Source organism: Malurus melanocephalus, unplaced genomic scaffold (genome assembly GCF_030028575.1).
Source record: "Malurus melanocephalus ecotype Western Australia unplaced genomic scaffold, MMel_1.1 scaffold_39, whole genome shotgun sequence".
Taxonomy (NCBI): domain Eukaryota; kingdom Metazoa; phylum Chordata; class Aves; order Passeriformes; family Maluridae; genus Malurus; species Malurus melanocephalus.
Genome location: NW_026623271.1, coordinates 2694143 through 2717454, shown reverse-complemented (window position 1 = coordinate 2717454; position 23312 = coordinate 2694143). Strand labels below are relative to the sequence as shown.

General features: G+C 36.5%; 1 protein-coding gene across 5 annotated transcripts in view; it reads left to right on the top strand.

The window, feature by feature from the left end:
- ATXN7L1 (ataxin 7 like 1) overlaps nucleotides 1-23312 on the top strand; it is a 112114-nt gene that overhangs the window by 26451 nt on the left and 62351 nt on the right. For 3 of the 5 annotated variants that reach the window (XM_057364517.1, XM_057364518.1, XM_057364519.1), the window contains exon 3: nucleotides 11562-11666. The exons of 1 other annotated variant lie outside the window; for it this stretch is intronic. In XM_057364517.1, the coding sequence (XP_057220500.1) occupies nucleotides 11562-11666 (105 nt within the window). Of the gene's footprint in view, nucleotides 1-11561; nucleotides 11667-22832; nucleotides 22936-23312 lie in introns of those variants that run through there. One more of the 5 variants, XM_057364522.1, reaches the window with a different exon arrangement.

Below are 23312 nucleotides of genomic sequence, written 5' to 3'. Positions count from 1 at the left end.
ATTATTTGTGTTCTTTTAGACAGTACATTTAGACAATACATTTCCATTTAATATCCAGCTGTTGATTAAGAATGAGCAGACACTTTCCATCTGGGGTGAGAAGAGAGTTAAATTAAAAGATGTTCTTGGCCTTGTATCTTTTCATGTGTAGAAGTGCATGTCAATGAAATACTTAGCATTTTGTAAAATTATGTAGTTGAGATTAAAGATTTAATTTTTCTCAATGTTTATTTGTTCATTTACTCATTGTTTTCCTTATTACAAAAGTTAGTAATTGTCTGAGAAATATTTTTCTGATAGTGCTATCTTTATTGTGAATTTTTTCTTATAATGATAATAATGTTATTAAAGAGCTGGGCTAGAAAGCTGTGAAAATTTCATGTTTCTAAGAACATGAACCCCTTCTTTAACCCCTATAACTTATGTTCTTAATCAAAAAAGCAGGATTTCTGTAATAATTGTCACACACTGCTTCTAAAACACTGCAAGTTATCTTATTCATTGCTTGTTCTATTGTCATAGTGAGGTCCCAGCCAAAATGAAGGGCCCCATTGTGGTCCCAGTGTATGGACAGATAGTAAGAGAATACTGAAAGGCTGCAATCTAAACAGGCAGGGCAGACAAAGAGCATATTATCCTGATTTTAGAGATGGGATACTGAGGCACAGAAAAATCTAATCCAGGTCATGCAAGAATGTCATTTGGGAACGAGGAATTAAGCCAGCTCTCTCCTTCAGTCCAGTTATACTGCCTTAAACCAAGTCGTTCTTCTGCAGAAGATAATACAGCYTTGCAGGCGAGTGTGTGAGTGCCAGTTGTGTCTTGCTGAGTGTTTATGAAGGAAACACCAGTTGGAGGATTAAAGTCTGTTTCATGGCAGTCTGCACAGAAGAAATAGGAATGAAGGGGGTTTTTTGGCCACAGGTTTTTTCTCCATAGGACTGTTTTACTGCATAGATCAATTTTTCTTAGTGTGCATTGACAAGAAAATGAAAGAAGAAAACCTGCTATCCTTGTAGTGTTTCATTACTAGCACTCCAAATGTTGGAATTACTAAAAGTATTGTAAACTAATTGTATTKAAAACATTTCTGTCCTTTTGCTGCAAATTCTATAGTCCCTAATAAGGCTGTTAGTAGTTCTTACTTAACATGACTTATTCAACGTTTCCTTAAAAAAAAAGCTTAAAGAAAATGACAGGAAATATCAGAGAAGTTATTTTCCTTTCAAACTTTAGTTTTCAGATCACTAATATTGTTCACTTAATATAAGAATATTGAAGCTATGMGGGAAATGAGGAAGAATAAGGAAAGAACACTTTTGTACTCATTCTTACTCACTCTAAAAATTATGTGTAGTTCAGAGGTACTGTTGTGTAGTTTACAGATAGGTCATTAAATTATTTTGATTCTATTTCAACCAGCATTTGATGGTTGAAGATCTCTAGATCTTCATCTTACTGCTTTTGTAGAACCAGTGTGTTCATGATGTTTTCATACCTGTTTAGTTTATTTGGCTATGCAACAGAAAGTTTAACCATCTTCATGCAGAAAAAATCAAAAGCTGAAACACTGTGTATTTCTATGAGTTATTGTAGTTAACTTGCAGATGATATCTSTTCCTGTGTCAAGGTGTATTTTCCACCACAGAAGCTGTCAGAGTCCACCTGCTCCAGAAAGTATGGACGTGGTGCARCCTTGAACTGTTGCTAAAGGTCAAACATCGAATTCCAGAGAGCTATACATCAATCTGAGCTGAAATTTWGTGCCATCATCCATGAAGGGTGCTACTTGTGCTGACAAGTCTCATTTGCAGTGAGACTTCTCTTGATGGATGTTTCAGAAAGAAAGAATTGTTCTGTTGCTCTATGGTGGTTTATGGAGACTGCCTGGTCAAGGCGCATGATGTTCGCTTTGAACTATGAGAGAAATGAAGATGATTTCCAGCCATTCCTATCCTTATGCCTGCCTGTGGGATATTAAGAAATCCTTAATGATTTTCCTACACATTCCCTGTTCTTTGTATGCAGCCATGCTTATTCTCTGAGGTTTTTGATWGTGATACATGTGAGATCTAAGAGAAATCCACTGTATCTGCATGGTTAGAAAGTCTCTGATCAGGTCTTTACCATGCTTTCCATGCTTAGGAGTCTGGGGACAGTTAAGCTSTTTCTTCCACAGGTGGGATGTCACCTCTTCTTCTGGATATGAAATACATAGTCTGGATTCATATAAATAATGTGTCTTTTTTTCTTTGCCCTCAGTAATTTAATTTTTGCTGTCATTTGATAATACTATTGTTGTTCTGAAGATTTCCAGACATAAGCAAGATAAGCAAGATGAAATTTGTAGCTGGAGGGGATATCTTTAATTAGGCTAAGTGTAGCTGATAGGGAAAATACAGATATTTGATGGCACACATCTCCTTAAATCCCAAAATCCAGATCTAAATTTTAACCTGTTGGTGTGTTTGAAGATACTGTTTACATTTACTGACTCTTCTAGCTTTCTTTTGAACTTGTTAAAAGCCTATTTCTTCTTTGTATTTTGCTCAGCCAGAGTTTTGAGGCATATTTTGATTTGTAGAAAAAYTGTTTTTGTTTGGGGTTTTTTGTTTGTTTGGGTTTCTTTTTTCATTTGCTTATGTCTTTGGATCTTAATGTGCTTAACTGATATCTATTTTACAATGTAGCAGGATTTTCTTCTGGGTATTGACTTTGTACATTTTTATAATACAAACTTCATAAGCATTTCCTGTAGTTCCTGAAATTTGGTGTTATATGTAAAATAAAATCCAAGTTCATGAGGAAGAAGCTCCTTTAGATAATTGCCCTGACGTACAATCTAATAATTAAAGGAAAATGTAAGAACAGTTAGCAATTTTGAAGATGTTACTGGAGTGGTTACAATTGCCTCATGTTCATATGTTACAATTWCACTTACCTTACTGGAAACTAGATACTATGTAATTGAGTAGAGTCCTTTCAATTACAAACATGGGTTTTATTGCCTGTCACTCTGCTAAACTGTGTTTTGGCTCACTTTGCAGCCTTGTTCTGTATTCCAAATTCTTCCAGGCAGACTTGCAAGAGAGAAGGGTCAGTGCAGAGCATTGCCAAGTTGGTGGATGGGCTGTCTTTGCTCTAGTTGGTCCTTTCTAGTGCCATGTCCTGTCACTCCAGCACTGGGCTGCAGTGTCCAAATGCAACTAGTATTTATTAATATATTTTAGCAACTTTAAATGTTGTATTTGCCCTTARTTGAAATGCTGATGGTAAACAAAATAAAAAGAAAGTGTTAATCAAACTTCTCACTGTCATCCAAACAGACCTTAGTGATTTATAACCTTATCTCTTAAATGTACRGTCGATTCTGAATACCAGCACCCTTGAGGTCTGAAATAGGGAGGCTTTTTAACTGAAGGGTCACTGTGAAAGTCACTGTGTTCAGAAACTGATAAGGTAGAAGTTACCCTGTAACTGTGGTTACATTGCACAGAATAACTGAAAAGTTAAATGGTAAAATGGGAATCTGGTTTTAAATATTAGTTCAGTAATCTGAAGTGTTAGAAACATAAGGAGCTATGTGAAAGGAGATGATACACTTGTGGTGGTTGGACCTTAGCTGAAGGCAGGTACCCACTAAAGCCATTCTGTCACTACACTCCTCAGCTGGGCAGGGGAGAGAAAATACAACCAAAGGTTGAGATAAGGGCAGGGAGAGGTCACTCACCAATTGCTGCCATTGTCAAAACAGACTACACTTAGGGGAATTAGTTGAATTTATTACCAGTCAAAATCACAGCAGGAGAGTGAGAAGTAAAAGAAATCCTAGAAACACCTTCTYCCACTCCTCCCTATTTCCCAGGCTTAACTTTATTCCTGATTCTCTACCTCYTCTCTGCGCAGCAGCACAGGGAGACAAGGAATGGGGTTATGGTCAGTTGGTTGCATGCTGCTTCTGCCGCTGTGTCTTCCTCAGGAGACAAGTCCTTTGCCTGCCCCAGTGTAGGGTCCCTCCCTTTGGAGACAATCCTCCATGACCTTCTTCACCTTGAGTCCTTTCCAAAGGCAACAGTTCTTCATGAACTGCTCCTGTGTGARTCCCTTTCCATGGGGTGCAGTCCTTACAAGAACAGGATGTTTTAGTGTAGGACCCACCTGGGGACCACAAGTCCAGCCAGCAAACCTGCTCTAGCATAGGCTTCTCTATTCATGGGGCCACAGATCCTGCCAGGAGCCATTTGCAGCAGGCTTTCCATGGGTCACAGCCTCCTTTTGGTCATCCACCTGCTCCAGTGTTCTCCTTCATGAGATGCAGGTGGATCTCTGCTCCCCATGGACCCCCATGGTGARACAGACTGGTCTTCAGCACAGGCTGCAGGGGAATCTCAGCTCAAGTGCCTGGAGCACCTCCTCCCCCTCCTTCACTGACCCTGATGTCTGCAGGGCTCTTTCTCTCACATACTCTCTACCTCAATTCCCTGTCCACAATTACTTCCGCACTGTAGCTTTTTCTTTTTTTACTTCTTGTTATGTTATTACTGAGGCGTTAATATGCTGATGGGCTCACCCCTGACCAGTGGCAGGTCTGTCTTGGAGCTGGCTGGCACTGRCTSTGTMAGACATGGGGAAAGCTTTTCGCAGCCTCACAGAGGAGTCACCTCTGTAGCTCCCCCCACTAACAAAACCTTGCCACACAAGCCCAATACAATGTTTCTGAAGCTTTCTGCATGTTATAAATTAATAAATGCATTTATTGCTATTTTTAACTGAGAGGCAAGTGGATTTAGTTTTGCAAAACTTCTTTTTGAGCCAAGTGTCTTCCTTTAATGTTGCAGATACCTGTGTGACAGATTTCAGCCTAACCTAGGGAGGTACCATTGCTTCAGTGCAGTTTGAACYGATCTGGGTCCTGTTGGTCTTCCTTCTGTGCATTTCTGGGCTCTGTGCTTCATTCCACTCACACCGGTGGTAGCATACATGAGGTTCTGCAGTGGGCAATTTATGGAATGAAACCATCAGAAAAAGCTTTTCCTGTTTTGTTCTGTCCTTCTTCATATTACTTTGCTCCTGATTCAGTGTTGGCTTGAATTTGATTCCTTGTATAATCAGTTAATTGATGGAACAAGCACAAGGGAGGGGCAGGARTATGAAGCTTGGAGTCCAGAAGTTCCATACCGGTGCTGAACTTTGATCAGTTTAAATTCCTAGCTGTACACAGAGTGAAATAAAGGTTCCATAAGCAGAYGAGCTATCTTCTGCCTACCCCAGGAGCTAAGGGGCCCTGTGCTTCCATATAAGAAAGTTTCTTAAAGTAGGTTTTTCAAGGAGGAAAAACTTGCATTAGGTGCTGTCTAATCCTCYAGATGTCTTAAAACCTGAAAAACTGAGATTTCTGGATGTTGTACATATGCAGCATACTTTTTGACTTGTGAGTTTTGGCTTTTCCAGTATTCTCGTGATCTGTTAATCCATTCGCCCAGGCAATTCTGGTCCTGTATTGCTGAATTACTTCAGTCTGGGATGGAAAATAAAAGTTACGATTTACATAAAAGTCTTCAGAATTGTGGAAGAAAACTGTTGTCATGTTTTCCCATGCTTATTTAATTTTTCCAATTATTGATATGGTAGTGTCTTAAGCAAAATAGTAATGTCAATGTCACAGAGCTTACTTTACAATCCCTTCCAAACACGGRTTACAAAAGATAYGCAGGTATGGTTAATGCACRATATTTGTTTAGRTCATTAATTCCTGATTATGAACTTMTGTTTTTTCTGTTGTTATTGTGGATCTTTGGGAATGGAAGGCGCCGTTTCCATCTCCAGTACCATTTCATAATGCATAGATAAGACAGTGGAGTACAAAGTCTTTCCGTGTCATTGGGTGTAGTATTTATTGTATGCACTATAATTAATTAAMTATTCCCAGCATTCTTTAGGATTGCCACTGTCCTCATGATTCTCTAACCTGGAAGGCAGCGATTCAACCATACTGGACTGGTTTAAATGTGTCATGACCTTGACTTTACCACACTGACACTTAAGTCTATTTGCTGCTTTTTCCCTGTGGGTTTTTTTTTTTTTTTTTTTGCCACGCTCACGTTTCATTTATTATTGCTGTTGCTGACAAGGCCAGTATTTCTGTTTTCTTCTCATTGATTTTTCCCTCTCACTTAACTTTTTAGCATGCAGAATCTTAAGTTCCTTGTATTAGCACCTGAAGGGCATTAGTCAGGACTTATGACAGTTGTGTTTGGTCCTATGTTAGTTCTAGTCATTAATATTTTMATTTTATTTTTTCCCTCAATTTTATGATTACTTTAACCACAGCCTGCATTTTTCCATCAGAAAAGAAGTCAGCTTGAGCATTACTTTGTGGTTCTGACCCTGAAGTTAGCCACGATTTCAGCAGGGTCTTGGAGYAAATGACATCCAGCGATCTCTTTCAGCTTAAATCATTCTGTGATTAATTTGCAACTGTGACTGACATTTTCTGGGGTAAAACGCAATTTATACTGGTGATCTAATTACTGAAGTGACTTACTGGTTTTTGTGTAAGAAACGAAAACTGCACTCGGGGGAGAACAAGCTCATGTTAAATGGAATGAGTGTGACATTTATTTCTATGATAAGGCTAACCTGTCTATGCAAGCGTGTTTAACTGCTCTCTGAATAATGCCCTGAAGATTGTCTTTTTATTGTTTCAGTTTTAAGTTTCAATTCACCATTCAAATTACTCCATTTTTTAAGTAATCTTAAATGTAGAAGTAATCTGCACCGGAAGATTTTGTACATTCCTTCAGTTCTTGAATGATGTGTAGATTTGTCACTTCTGTGGAACAAGAGGGAAATACTAGGCACATTTTGAAATGCAGAGTTTAAAAATCTGTAGCTCCGCAAGCTGGAGGAGCCACATGTATTTGGTTTTGTCCATTGCCATTTTTGCTATTGCTTATTTTCTATTATTAATCCTTTTTTTCTTAGCTTTTCTTTGTTAATTTTAAACCAGTATGTCTTGAATACTCTTTCTCTTTCCCCTCCTCCTTCCCCTGCCTTCTCTCTCTTGGCATATAAAGATCACTAATACTTTTCAAAGCAGGCTTTGTGGGTATATTTAGTGGAACAACAGATATAAAAGTGAATATTTAAAGTGTGTATAATTTATAGCAAAAAATCGTCATTAAAAACTTGATTTCCCACGGAATACTGTGAGGTCTTACTGTTTGACAGCCTTAATTCTGCACTGGAAGAATGTTTTAGATTATTTCTAGCATGTGTTGTTCCTTATACAGTGSGATGTAAATGATTATGAATTGTATAATAATAGAGAAGGAACTTCACATAAGTAATCTGCCTTTGATTGTTACTAAAAATAATTCCTTTGTGTGTGTTATTGGAGAAGATAAAAAGTAGTATCTGACCCCTGCATTTTTGTGTTTTTAGCACAATTTTATAATGTTTTCTATTGTTTCTATGATATTTGTGTTTTTAATGCACATTTACTGAGTTGATGTCTTACAAAACTATGTTGTACAGATACAGCTCTCTTTTTATTTGCAAATGGTAGTAATATAAAACCTACGGGCAGAAGTTATATTTATTTTTCAAGTGCCTAGCAAAGTATACACGAAGTAATATTTTGTTTAAGATTTTAATCTAGGAAAGTAGTATTTCTAACAGGGTTCACTATCACAGATTTCCACCTATGTAGAATACCTTTTTCCATTATATGGGCTGCTTTTGCATCTTGTTGGTTCAGTCGCTCATTTTCAAGAAGGCTTTTGTCTTTGTATGGTATCAACAGGTGCRGCTGTGTCAGTTGTGTTTTATTTTGAGGGCATGAAGATTCAGTACTGCAAGGAGTGAGGTATATGTGGATGGCCCTTCTGAAAAGTGTGTGGCTACTGAAAAACAAGTTACCACTTCTTTTTGCCATAAGAGTCTACTTTGAATCTGCTGGAAGTATCTTGCATAAAATGAGGTGACTGATGGAGGCTGTGGAGTACTTTTGCCTTGCAGAAGAGCTGGGCAGGTCACCCTGCCAGTGTGGGCTGAGTCATGCAGACCRTGGTCACTTTGTTTCACTTTTAATGGACAGGCAGTTTTTAGTAGAAAATAAATACTCTTTGCAGTTGTTTTTCTGTCCCTCCTTGTTCTTTTTGTACCTTGATAATTATTTTAGTACCATTTCATAGTCAGTCACCTTATTCAATGATTATCGCCTGTCTTTTTCAGTGGTCTTGCCTCTTTCCATGAAGTCTTTACTGAGCTAACTTTAGAGACATGTTTTCTGCCCCAAAATTAATATTTTTGGGAAAGCTTGTCACCATTGCTTCTGACTAATCAGGCAGGGAGATGTGATTATTGCCTTTAGAAGACAGTTTTTTGTTTGGAGAGGCCATTGTCTTTTTTTGTTGCACACAGAAGGTCAAAATTGTCAGATGGCTCCAATCTGATCTAAGAATGATACCAGTGTCCAGAACAAGTGTCCAGAACAAGTGTTCAGTCTGGGTTGCTTTGAGTAGGACCTGATAGCATTGAATTGTTCTTACTAAAAACAGAAAAACATGTATGAAAAGAGATATAGCTGTTTATATTTTGTACTTTCTTTTTTATTTCAAATGTTCCTTGCTGTATTCATTTTAAATTCTCTYATCTGGATGGCATTTGTAATATTATTACATCTAATAAAGTGTATCCCTAGTTGGAATTTGTAGTGAGGCAATATTAATACATTGTGCAATTTCAATTAAAAAGTAATTTAAATATAAATATATGTGCTTACAAACCATGAGTTTAATAATGAAAACAGATTTGTGCCAATCTTGTTAAAATTAATGAACTAAGAGAGGTAGTCGAACCTGCTTGCATTTGATGAATTTTCCTCTCTTGGAAACTCCTGCATAGTGAGTTTTAAGGAATCTTAAAACTCTGAAAGACAGTGTTTAATTATTTTTTTGTCTATTCTGATTCAACCACAGTGTATTTGTGTGCCATGACTCTTATTTTCAACCTGCAGTCTTGTGTCCTTGAGATTCTTGGATTATTTTAAGTGGGCTTTTGAGAGTGTGCTAATTRCTTCAGTTCATGTCAGAAAAGTCACATTTACAATTGCTTTACAAAAGGTGCTATTTACCTGTTAGGTATAGTGGTGTTTGCCAGGGTTGTGGAGTGAGCTCACAGATACCAGGACTTTCCCTTCACTGCTCTGTTTCCTTGACAGTACCTGGTGAAAAGGTAGATGCTTTTGTGATCCTATGAACTAACTTGATTCCTTTTTCCACCTATGTCCTTGAATGGTTTTCACCAGTATTAATATATTATGTTTTTTGTAAGTTACTCACTGCAGCCAGAAATCATAAAAATTCAGACCCAGACCCAGCCAAACTTTCGATGCCTCAGAGCTGGACATGTTTTAAAGGTTAGGATAGAGACCTGTGAAGGTTAAATGAACTTAAGGAATTTAAACTGGAAAAAAGTTGTAACTTTCTTGTTTGTGAAGGACAAAGTCTGTATGTGTTCATAAGAAGAACAAACTATAATTAAATGCATAGTTTTGTGCTGAGACTTTGTGTCAAATCATACCCTGAATAAATACTCTTTCTATGGAACTTACAATGCTGTTACTGGAAATCTGTAGGTTCTGATCAAAACTATCCAGCTAAGAATTGCCACTATTAAGTAATTTTTAAGATTGCTAACTTATCATATTAAAGCAACAAATCAAATGAAGAGGCTTGGTTTGCCTTTTGTTTATTTGTTTTGCTAGTGAGGAAGATTTGATTTAACCTAACTTTGCACTTTTGGCTTCACCAGTACTATTTACAACAAAGGAGTTTGTACATCACCACTGGTGTTGTTTTAAATTTAGGCTGAATGTGTTGATTACATTTATCTGACTGTACTGCATTTAAAAGCTTGGTTAGTGCAAGATCAGCTTTGCAAAGGTGTCATGTCTGGTTCATCTTTCAACTGGATTTCATAGCCTGGTACAAGCAGTAACAGAGAGTGTTTTGGTTTCCAGTGGATAAAGGAACAATTCACATTATACCATMCTATGGAATACCTGCAGGTTGGTGGGGCTGGTTTGTGCCCAAGAATTCTCAAATGAGCCTCTTTGGATCTGCTTGTGGTACTGCCTGTATTACCGTGAGAGTGATGTCCTGTTCCTCTGAGCTTTTGGGAACTGGAGACACTTTACACTTCATCGTACCAACCATCATAAGCAGTGATGTTACCTACAGTGCCAGGGGCCAGGGCAGAATTACTTATGAAAGTAGATCTGGGGCCAAAATAATTGCTTCAATTAAGAACTAGTGAAGTGAGGTACCTGCTTGAGTCAGTTTTTGAAAGAAATTGTATTTTTTAGAAATACGTGACTTACTGGAGAAGTAGGATTTTGTGTTGATGTTTATCAATCACAGATGCCGTTGTACATGTTTGTCCTCAAAGTTTTCCTCCTGTTTAAAAGACACCAGATTAATAATTCCATCTGCATTTGCAGGGTCTGTAATAGATTTCAGATGCTGCTGAATAACACTGAAATGAGATTTTACACCACCTGTATTTTTATAATCTGAGAGGTAGTCTGATCTGTGGGGCCAATACTTGGCATGGGGTTACTAATGCAGCAACACATTCTTTAACAACACTGTGTATGGTGACATGATCCCACTGAAATGCATAAAAGTGACTAGAGTTTCTGTCCTCTAAGCTGGGCTGTGGTGGATGAGTATGTGTGCTTGTTCTTAGGTTATAGCAGTGAAGATTAGAATAGGTTACCTCACTTGTAATGTTAGAGTTCTGAAGCCTTCAATTAGTAATTTGAGCCCATGTGATTCTGTAATGGCTTAAGAATGCAAGTATTGCAYTATGTGTTTCAGCTGAGAGGAATAAGTGCCTGTCATCATCTGACTGCGCATGTCTTGGAGTTTCATTAAATTCCTCGTACCATCACCGAGAAATATTTCATTAACCAACTTTGTCTCTTCCCACAGTATTTGTTGGGGAAAACAGGAGAGTGTTGGAGCTAGGGAAGGACATTTGCACAGAATCATAAATTTCATGTCATGGYATTCCTGACTATATCTTAAGCTGTAGGATCCTTGACCTTGATTACTGTAACTAGCTTTTAAGCAGGAGCCTTTCTCAAGCAACTTGTAGTCAAGCTTGGAATATTGTAACATGGAGCATAGTCTATGCATCGTGTTTTCTATAAGGATCTTCAGGCAGAGATTTTTAAAAACATATTCCTTTGCTGATTCAACAGTTGACCACTGTTATTCCATTCTTGACAGTGAGTGTTAAGAAAAGGTGTTGCAGTCTGTGTTCTGACTCAGACTGAGGGATGAGACTGCAGTATTAGTACAGGACCTTGAAATCCAAAAGTGGGAAAAAAATCTCTTGAACAGAGTAAGAAGCTCTTATGGAGCAATGTATACAYTTGTTTTGTATAAATTAATATAACAATAATGGCCCTACAGTATTTTCAATTTTTTTTTCTTAATATATATTTAAAGCATAATTTCTAATTCTTGTATATATTTTTAACTTTCCCACAGATATGCACTTATTTGGCCATTATCCAGCTCATGATGATTTCTATCTTGTAGTGTGCAATATCTGCAATCAGGTAGTCAAGCCACAGGTTTTCCAGTCACACTGCGGTAAGTGAATATTTTCTTTCCTGAATTACAGTGCCAAACTGGTGTATGGCTCTCTTTAGAATCATTGCATACAATCATGACAGAGGCATTGCAAATAGACTTTTCTGGTTATCTTGTGTTCTTTCCACAGAAAATATCAGCAATGCCTTAAAATAAGTGTATTTCCTGTAGAGGAAGTGAAATCAGTTGTTCTAGAAGCTGAGCTTTTCAAGTTGAACTTGTTATACTAAATTAACTTATTACAACAAATAAATCCTATTAGTTAGATACTAGCTAGGCTAAAACTATTATGACCTAACACTGAATTGTGTCTGATCAAGGCTGTGAAGTGAGGTTTATGATACTGATCTGCATTAACTAGAAGTTGGATGTTATGGATTGTTTTCTGATGGGATTTATGCATAACTGTATATAGGGTATATTTTTATATTTATTGCAAGGTTTAATTTTTTAATAATTGGCATTTTTTAATAATTGGCATTTGGAGACACATTTCTTAAATTAACATTTTTCAAGAGAATCTTGAGAAGCAGGAGAAATGTGCAGATATTAATTTCTCAATTAGTATGACAATGACAAGATGACAATTTTTATGTTGACTATTTTTAAGCAGAACTACTACGGGTAGAAATTTTTGGTGGTGATTAACAAATTACTTCCAATTATTTCCGAAAAACTTCATCCCAAGGTCTGGTTTATTTATTAGCTTTCTGGTGGTTTATTTGGTATTTGTCCAGTGATTTGTTTCTGTGGTGATTTTTTTTTTTGTTTTATTATTTTTTTAAGGCATGCAAAGAGTGACTGGAATAGCTAGCTTTGTAGGATGTTTAATAAAATTTAATTTAATCTAAATAATTTGAAGGTGATTGCATAATAATGAAAGGCAGGAGGAATCAATTAAATAAATTAAAGAATAGCCTAGCAAGATTTTACTTGTCTAAATACATGTAAACTTCACAAATCCTGTACCTCTTTATTCTTTTTGAGAACAAAACAACTCAGTAATGTAAAAATATGAGTGGATTGTACAGAAAAGAGGTTTATTTACTTTTATAGACATATTACCAAAATACTGCCTGTGAACAGACTGCTAAACTGACCAGGACCAACTGCATTCCTGTTGTGAGGTGGTTCTAAGACTTACCACCTGCTTTGACCTAGATTRAARTAATTGTGAAAAARTGGTAATAGTGAAATACAGCTYTTCTATCCAGTGAATTAGAAAAGGTCTGATAGTATTTTCTAGGGTGAAAAGGGCTTATTAATTTAATGGTGGGATCAGGTGTTGATTTTAGTGTGTTAAGCCATCCTGCTATTATTTTTCTTGCCCTTAGTCTTATGGTTCCTTTCTGCCCAGCTTCAGGTATCTTATTATTCTTTCAGTGAGCAACAGAAAAGCTTCTCTGCATGTGGTTGTTGGTACAGGGGGTRCATAAACATTGAACTCACACATCAATAAAATCTGCTTCAGGAGAGAAGAACCTGTGGGATGCCTTGTTGTAGCCTTCCATGTCTGTGCTCTTTCCTGGGCATGAACCTGGTTTGGTGAGCAGTGTGAAAGCTGGTGCTGTTCTCATGTACTAGGCATTTAGAATGATGTTGCTTCTAGGTGAGAGCAAATTACTCTGTGTTAGAAAGGATTTTTAAGCTCTTTGTAAGTAATGAGTTGTCATCAGTGATAGTGTAATTCATGTGAACTACAAAGAACCCGAGAGTTACTGTCTGTTTTTTCTCCATTACTCCATTATTTTTACTGCTCCTTTTACTTCATCTTCATTAGAGCAATCCTTTCACACTGGATGATTGAATTGCTTGGTTTAAGAGCCTAAGSTCAATAAAGACTTGGAAAAAAATTAGATTGTGTTCAAAAAACCCAGAGAATACTAAAAATAACTGAGCAAAGGTCTTGAAGATTATAGTTAATCTAGCCAGACTTGTTTCAGGAAAGGTATACTGGAATATTGCTGAAAGGCATGTGAAAGAGCTTTAAATATATAGATAAATTATTTTGTTTTAAAGAAGAAATAGTGAAGGCAATGTACTAAAACCATATAAAAAAWGTTTTAGAAGATAGAAGGATTCTTTGAAGTCTTGAGAATTGTAAAATAACTAATAATTTATTTTCAAAAGATTAACCTGTTAAAAGTACTCCATATTGTATATGTGAAAAGCATCTACTAATTAATAGTTGTTTTCATAAGACATTAGTAAGATTTAAAGAAGAGCTACACAGAGATGTTATTTATTGATCTGTAGCTGAAGTTCTGGTTAGAAAATGATGAAAACCTTGCATTAGAAAACACATCAACCATGAACCTGCTTGTGGTTGAATAATTTTTTGCTGGACATGTTATGGTTCTGGTAGTCCATTGAGAAAGGTGTGGACAAATCCTCATTTGAGACATTGATTCTGGCTGCACTGAGCTCTTCTGTGAAGCAGGAATATTTAATCTTCTGTTTTATTTAGAATTTTATTACCTTCAGACACCTTCATTTTGGTGGATCAGACTTTCTTTAATTAGAGGATACAGCAGAATGCTTGTAMATTCAGTGATGCTGGGCATGTCTGTCAGTAGACTTGGAGGTATTTTAGACTATCACATTTATCACAGAATGCATTATTATACATGTCTTGAATTGCAGCTTCAAAGTTGTAACACGGACAATGGCATGAGAAAGCATTAGAAGGCACTACTGGTTTTTTGGCTCTTGGAGGTAGTGTCATGGGGAGTCTTTATTRCTACTGACAAGGACTTGTAGAGATCTCTCCCAGAATCTCCCACAAAGCATGGTTTGTTGCTAATATCCTGGTAAGATCCAATCCATATCCTCTCAGTAAGAAATTAGGTGCATGCCAGACACATGCTTTATGTTTCTAGGTTCCCTGCATTGTAACTTGAAGGTTTTGGCTTTGGAGCAGCCCTGGAATGCTTTAGTTTAGCAAAGGTTTTTGTAATACTTCTCTTGAGCCCTTGCTGGCATCTGCCTTTGGAGCGTAAGACCCACTGTTTCATTTGCCTCTGATTTCAGACATGTGGCAGCCATCCGTGTTGATGGCTCTGGGAAGTTGTGAAGATTATAGAGGCAGATGTTGTTTAACTTTTRGGGGTTTGATTCCTGGAATATCAAGCATAAAAAGAGAAAAATCTGGTTGTAATTCAAGCTATTTTTAATGGCAGCCARTGCATCGTAGAACCTTAGGCTGTAGAAATCAGGAAAGTAAAAGAAGAGATCTGACTAATTAGAGGACTGACTTGCTGGGCTTTTGCTGGGCTTGAGAGCATATGTAGTGAACACAACAAAACTTGGTGTTGCAAGGTAACAGATMTGTTCTGGCCCCTAAGTCAGAGAAATACTGAGCTGTTTTTAAGARCAGTTTCACACCCTTACATCTGCAGGATAAACATATCCATTTGTAAGCATTAAACTGTTCATTAACATATGATGTAAGCCCACCTGAAAGAGACTTATTATAGCTGCTGGATAAACCACATAAATCAAATTATTTCTTRAGATTGTTCAGTATTATTGCTTAGAAAATAGTATATCTTAATGTCATCAGCAATAGGTTTAAAATAGTGGTGTTTGTTTCTGAAGCCATTTCATTTGAGTAACTTTCGTAGTGGTCTAATATCTTGGATTTACTTTTTTTTTAAATGTGCRAACATGTAGTTGTACCTAATCCTCCACTAAGTAGTTTGAAATGAGAAGTTAGTTGGGATATGCAACTTGTWACCTTCCTAAGTGCACTTGGCACGTGAGGAATTCTAGTTTCGATTTTCAGAAAATTTTAATTTTTTCTCAAATGCCAACCTTAAAGGTCACTTCTTCAAACATCAGAATATAGTACCATAGTTCARTACTGAAGTAAGAAAGATAATGTTGCTGCTGTGGGTTTTTTCTCCATCTGTTTTGTAGGAGACTTCTAGGTGTGCAGAAGTCTATGCTTAACTCTGTCCCTAGGACTTCTGTTAACTCCAGTTCTGCGTCATTGTTAAATACTGGTTAAGATGAAACCTTTACCATTCCCAGGAAACATTTCCATTTTAATTTGGCCCCAGAAAGATTCTTAAACTGCGTTTTCCTCTACTAGACTAAAGAGCATCGGATACAGTTCCAGGTTTTTTTTCATTTTTTGTACAGTAGTAGTCTCATTAACTTTGGKTTTTCCCACTTAAAAGGAAAACTTCTCATAAAAGGTAGCTCTGGCACAGTGAGTATCAAGCAGTGAACATTTGGAGAGCTTGTCAAGATATCTTGACTTCTAATTCTATTGTGAGGAAACAAATTAATGATGGGAAAGTGTTAAGAAAAAAGAGGAAAAAGTTGGAGGGGAAAAGGTGAATTAGCCAAACTAAATAATGCAGCACAGTTAAACAATAACAGCAGTATAATCATCAAAGAAAGCTTCCACACATGCTCTGGAACAGTTTTCAAAGCTGTGGATGGTATCTTAATGAATTCAAATGTTAAAATCCCCAYTTGATGGAGTTGGAGCATGCACAKTTTGCTTCMTCAAGAAGAAATTACCACAAAGATGCCTTTTTTTGGCTAATTTCTTTATTGGAGGGTCATTGATATCTATCCTGCCTTTCTATGACGTTATTTTGACGGGCTTCAAATTAAGAAGTAGAAATTCTTACTCCTTAAAAAAGAAAACAAACCCTACACTTGTTTTCATTACTTCTGAGTTATGAATCCTTGGGTTGGTATCTTCATGTCCTCATGAAAGTTGGAAAAGGGTATTTCCTTTTTGTCCTCCTGTTTGGCTGTGTAAGTGTCATTTAAAAGAAAAAACAAACTAGAAAGTAATGGAGCACTGAAGAATATAAATAAATTATTTTCCCTTCTGTGTCATAATTATTTTCCTGAGAGAGGTTATATATTTTGAATTACTCACACTAGCTGTTTTACATTGTGCTACTTGTGCGTTACAATTTAATGAACCATGATTAAAGACAAGAAAGCTGAACTTGCAGTAAGAATAAAAATGRTTTGGTTTTTTAACACTAGCTGGAACATTACTAGTTGACACKTTTTTACATAGGGATTTTGATACAGGTGTCAGTGTCATGTTTGGCAGATAATTCTGGGTTTATATTTTCAATTATTCAGTGCCTTATTTTTTATTAAATACAGCTCTTTGGGGGTTTGTAAATGTTAATRTTTTATCCCCTGCATTTGACCTTTTATCAGAAGGGGCACGTTTGTGGCCTTGAAGGACAATGACATTTTGAGGGATTTGTTTTGTTCTTTTCATAACCTTGTCAAAACTTGTTATGTGATATCATTATTGAATAAATAACTTTCTACTTGTGATGTGTTTAGGTTTYACTGCATAAAAAAATTGCAATAATAAAAATTGGTCTCATCCCTACAGCTTTACATTTTTTCAAAATGGCAGCAGTAGCAGCTAGACTGACAAGATTGCAAGATTTTCTTTTGGTAGGGGTGGGGACAGCTGGAAGATGGAATTGAAAGCTTTATGTACCTTATATGTACATTTTTATTTATGTGACTAACTGGGATACACTGATTTTGTCTGAAAGTTTAATTTCCATTGCTCTAAATCAGAAAACCCTTATGTAAAAAAAAAWTCTGTAGCTTTACTGTCTTTCTATCAGAAATCTTGTTCTCAAGACAGCAGTATAGCCAGAGGTATAAACCTCAGTCTTCTGTCAATGATGAAAATCTGAGCTGTAGTTCCTGCAATGGTACATGTGGGTCTGTCATGGACRTCTGGCAATGACAAGGACAAACCCAGCATAAGGGCACATGCTGTGAAACCGGGGTCACCAGCCTTCTTTTGCATCCCTGTACAAGTTARGTAGAACATTCCTGCATGGACCATTCAGGTTGAGTGAGTATTATCCTTGAAGAGGCAAAACTAAACTAGCACTCCTTTGAATTAATCTTTTTCCCTACATATTCCTGGAGTGACATATTTTTAGACTCTCACCAGTACCTGAGACTCTGAATAGGTACAAAAATGCAAATTCCGCCTTTGTTTGTTCTGTTACGAAATCTTACTTTCTTTATATTCTAACTGCTGATAGTCTGRCCAGATGCAGAAAAGCACTTAGCTGCATAAAAGGCAATAAACTGACATTTAAATACTTGATTCAAATAACACAATAAAGAAAAATCCCTCCTAGCTGCTTGTATGTATGAGAGTGTTGGTCTCCTCTGTGTTGGCTACTGTGCTCACTCAGGACTGCAAACAGTCCTGGGCATTTTTATATTTTCACTGAAAAATAGATTGACAAGACCATGATCATTCAAGAAAAGCAACAAAATCCTGTCTTCTCTGTACTCACTTGTCCAGGAAACAAGAGATTTGGATTTAGTAACCTTACCACCTAGGAGCTATTCTCTTACCTTCCACCTCCTAAGAGAGGAAAACAGACACACATAACTCCAGCTAAAGCAAGACAGCACATTCTTTTTGCATCAGAGATGTATCAAAGTGAACCTGAATGTGGAGAGTAACACCCAGATCAAAGGGACTGAAAAATGTGCATCTGATGTTCAGAACACCAGCAACACCTTGCAGGTTGCAAAGACCTGCTCAAGGCTTAAGGAGTTTGTTGTGCTTACTTAGCCTAGCATGTGAATTAAGAATGGAGCTGTGTTCCGACCTGCTGACCTGCTTTCTTAGAATCAAGTAGCACAATATTGGATAGGGTTGGCTTTTTTTGGTATTTGCTAGTATCATCCTGTTGGTTAAATTGCTTTCTTTCTTGTTGGTAATTCACYATCAGTGACAGAGCTTAAAATGGGAAGTTCACCTATAGAAATAGATATGATACCTGAAGAATTACCAGGTCAACGAGTAGTGTAAGTGGAAAGGCAACAACTTCCCACAGATAACTTGGCCTTGGGTTGATGTGTCAGTAATTGAAAATTTCTCCATTCAAAAGATTCTTTGAATGAGAAAGCAGAACACTTCAGAGTGTTGAATCTCAAAGGATTGTGCTTTCGGGAGCAGTAAGCATTCAACAGACAAAAACATTCAGCAGTGAACAGAATGCCACAGATGTATGCAGTTGCTATTCAGCATAGTAACCTACTCACTCTCCCCCTATTTCTGGTCCTGTGTATGAAACTGAAGTCTGGAAGTGAAACATTCAATTAATTGTCTTTTCCCTTGATGTTTTCTATTAAGTTCTTTACAGTGCCTGGACTGTGCTGTAATTTTACAATGCTGATCTTAAATAAATCCACATAAGAAGAAGATTGAAAGAATAATAATGWCACAGGGCTTTTCAGTGCACTGGAAGTCTTATTATTCTAGTTTACACATAATTTCCATCATAAATTAGCTTATCTCTTTCACATTGTGTATTCATTGATAATATTTGATTGGTGAACACTTTTTTATTTTTTTACTGCAGATAAATCWTGGTAAATGATGCAGTACATACTTGAACTGGATGTTGTTGTCATGGAAGTGATGGGCGACACATATCACATATAATTTCTTTCAGTCAAGATTTTAATAGAATTGTAGTTTTAAATAGTAACCAATAAGGATTTCTTTTAAAGAGTGTCCATTAATAGAACTCAGCTGTTGAAGGTTGACTGTAGCATTAGGCTTAAATTTAATCTCCTACATACTATAATTTACAGGGCTGTGTTGACTGCATCAGTCTTCCGGCTGCTTCATTGGTGGAGGGATGGGGGTTGTGATAGTGGGAGAGAGGAGAGAAATGTAGTGAAAATTTTCTGTCATAATCTGTAAAAACACGACAAAATTTAAATTTGGAGYATTTGGCTTGAAGTCTTCCATAGCGTGTCTTGCTGAGTAAGGTGGATGTTTTTCATCTTAGAAAAGGAATGTTTTTAAAAGTAATTTTAAAAACACACCATGGTCCCATTCCTAGATAAAGTCCAAAACARAATTAAGAGCTTTTTGAAGTCACTGTTTAGAAGAGTTTTGGTGAGTAAAAGATAACGAAGATCAAATTCTGTCTTATATGAAATTGTGGTGTATTCTAAAGAGAGAAAATTTGAAATGGAACTTGATTTTCCTGAAGGCCCAAAGAAGAAGCCATTGCTTCTTCACTGCATCCAAAAGGACAAGAGTATTAAGAGCAAGTCTTCTGTCTCTATCTCTTTGTACTTCTTGCATGTGATTAGATAAGGAAGATGTGGTGTGTTTTTTTAGTGTGGGATGTGGGAATTTTTGGTAATAGTGTTTCACTTTTCATGTGCTACAGRAGGTAATTAGCATTTGAATTAGCCACTACCAAATATTTTAAGTTCCATTTCAAGTCTGTAGAAGCCATGTCTGCCTATAGTCCTTACCACTGACTATGACTTTTTGTAGTTGTCTAAATGTTTGGGGTTTAGTTAATTTTCTKAATGTTGCAATTTGTACTGTATTGTCATTTAGCATTTTCTTACAAAGCATGTTACAGGTTTAAGACTTTTTTACTGTCCTTGTATTAATATTTTTTTATAAGCTGGCTGGTGAAGTCAGTTCTTGTCTGTTGACTATTGAGCTTTTCCTTGCATAAACAACACCTTTTTGGAGTAGTGTCTTCTCTGGCAGCTGAACATCTCCCATGCCATGAGCTGTGGTTGCTAAGCCTGCAAGTGAGGTGGCAGGTGGGGCTGGAGTTGAAACTCATCTTGGGTGTTCAAGGGCTTCTTTTAGAGCTTGAGAACTGGGCCTGGGAGGAGGTTGGATATCCCAGAATACAGCTGTGGCCCTCACAGCTGCCTTGTTATGCACACTGGTGAGTAGAAAGCAMACTGGAATGGCAGTTGATTAAGTTCTGGAAGTACTGCTTCTGAGAGGCTGAAGTGCTTATTCCCARCAATGTTTATATTGCCTTTCTTAACATCTATAGGCCACTTGGGGTGGAGTGGGGAAAACAGAAGTCCATTGGCATGCAGGCAGATGACAGGGTACTCATATGTCCTTACTCATAGATGTGCAATGGAGAACAATTAAGTATTTGGCTRTATTTCAAGAGCTCTTCTTTTTTTTCAAGCTGGAAATAGTTACATTAAATGCCTTTCATGAAAAAATAATTTTTTATTTGTGTTTAAAAAACCCTTATTTTTAGTGGAGGGAAATTGCAGCTGTGATAAACTCACTAGTACAAGGCTTGCAAATTACTTTTCCCACAGTCTTCAGCAGTAATATTTATCCTAGATTTTGTTTACCTGTTTAATTTTTTAAAATATTTTTTCTTATTTATTTTAATATTACTTTTTTCACCTGGTATGCAAACATGTTTGTCTCAGCCCAAACATGTTTATAATCTGTTTATTTTATGAGTTCTGTTTATTTCATTGTAATAGTAGTACACAATCTCTTGGTATCTGACTAGTACCAAATCTATTCAAAATATTTTATTTGTGGGCATAGAATACTGTACTTAAAGTTCTCATCATTTCAAAAAAATCTGATGCTCCTTGTGTTTCCCATTTCCTCTGTAGTGATTCATATAATTATCTTAATGGCTTTTTGCTATTATCTTTAACTGGTGATATTAATATAATAATCATCACATTAAAATGTAAAATATTGAATTAGGCTTTGTTCTAAAATGTATTTTATTATAACAGGTAGGTTAGACACACTGTAGGCTTCTGTTTTCAAAATAACTTCCTTTGCATTAATTTAGATAGATTTAAAAAATATATTATGCATGATACAGTGAATGAACTGTTTAAAATACGTTACGTAAATGATGATGGACTACTGGTTCACCTTATTGCGTGCCTATTTTCATTATGATTAATTTTCAAATACTTGATTTAGCTCCCTGCACCAAAACCTACCTATTGTTWAGATGCCTAAATAAAATTTAGAAAACTTGCTTCATTAACTATTCATGTCTGTGAGATTAGTGATGCTGTTAGCTAGGAACATTTTCTTTGATTAGTGTTCTGGGAAATAATCTATTTTTCTCTCCACTTTTTTGGGTACACTACTTGTTTCTGTGGAATACTCCTCTATCATGCCTAGCATCTACTCTGCAACTAGTGAAGTACAAGTAACATCATACTTACAAAAAATATCAAGCATTGCATGAGAAATGTGTTTAAGGCAAACATTAATGTATCATTATTTTATACATTTGCTTTCAGTTTATTTCCTCTGTCGCACTAGGTATTCTTTTCATGAGTATGTCATCAATGTTGTGCTTTACTACTGGGGTAACTACAGAATTATGAATTTTTTTATTTTTAAATTAATGTAGTTTTAGGTTTTACATTTGAGATTGGTGATTGAAAATCTATGTCATTTTTAAATTCAGTTGGTTAGGATTGACAGGGAAGAGTCTCTTTTCAATGCCACTTCTACCAAAAADATATTGAAGCAGGAATACATCTTTGTAAGCAAAAACTTAGACCAGTAATTGGCCAACAATACTGAAAAGGTCTACATTGATTATAGGTGTTCCAGATGGATTAAATTCATGTGTGATGGTGACAGGACTGCTGGAACTGTGGAGACCACTGCCTCCTTGTGTGTTCTTTAAGCTTTCTCAATCTTGTGGATTCTCCTAAGGAGTCTGAAGACAAGTGTTTCTCATTCTGTGWCTCTAGATGGCTGAAAACTGTAAGATGTGAGTGAAAGTAATGCTTTTAAATGTGGCTAGGACAASAAATGAATAGTTTGCTGTTTACATAAATCTTTTTGTCACTGTCTGATACCAGATATATGTAGCAAGAATGCTGAAACGAGCAGTAAAAGTTTCAGCATTTTTTCATGGGCAGGAAAGGCATAGTCAGGACCAGATAGATAAGGCTGTGAAGAAGAGCACAGTGGAGGACTGCATGTTTAATTAGATGAAATGGTGCAGCAGAAGAGGAAACCTTGAAAAGAATAATCTGGAATTTGTCACCGTGCTGCTAAACAATTCTGTTGACACAGTTTTTTTGAACTTAATGGAAACTTGAAAGCTATGGGGTCCCATGGAAAGGATTCTTAAAGCTTAGCTATGCACAGTATGAAGAAATACCTAATTTCTTGGTTTGTTTTTGAACCAGCAAAAAATGATCATTTCCTGTCCACGTTCATAATAAATGTACACCATAACCCTCCTCTGTCATCACTCATCCAGTTTGACCAGTCCAAATTGGTCTAATTGCCACTTGTGGAAACTCCCTGTGTCTTTCCTAGGTGATTTTTATATCTTGCCTAACTCTTCYAAACCRTTTTTGAAGGGAGGGAAGCAGTGGCATGTTGTGCTGTATTCCTTGCCTCACATTTGGTTTGCCTTTGTGACCACTAGAGATCATTGAGATGGTAATTTCATGGAACTGTTACAAGACCAGTGTTTTGTTACTGTGTAATAATAATTGTGTAAAGTGAAGATTGTTTATGTATAAAGTGAAGATTGTTTTATGTGTAAAGTGAAGATTGTTTTCTTCTTCTGTGTCTGTCACTTTATATTTCTCTACATTGAATTACATTTACTGTTTTATTACATTAGGTCTTTCTGCAATCTGTTGATTTTCATCTTTAGTGCTCTGAGTAATTATATACCAGCACCTTTTTTTAATCATTTCTGGATACGCTGAATAGTTCAGGCACTAACATAGACTTTGGTTGCATGCCATTGCTAAATTCTTTCTTTAAGGACCATTTTTACCCTCTTTTCCTTAGCCTGTCAGTAGTTCTGT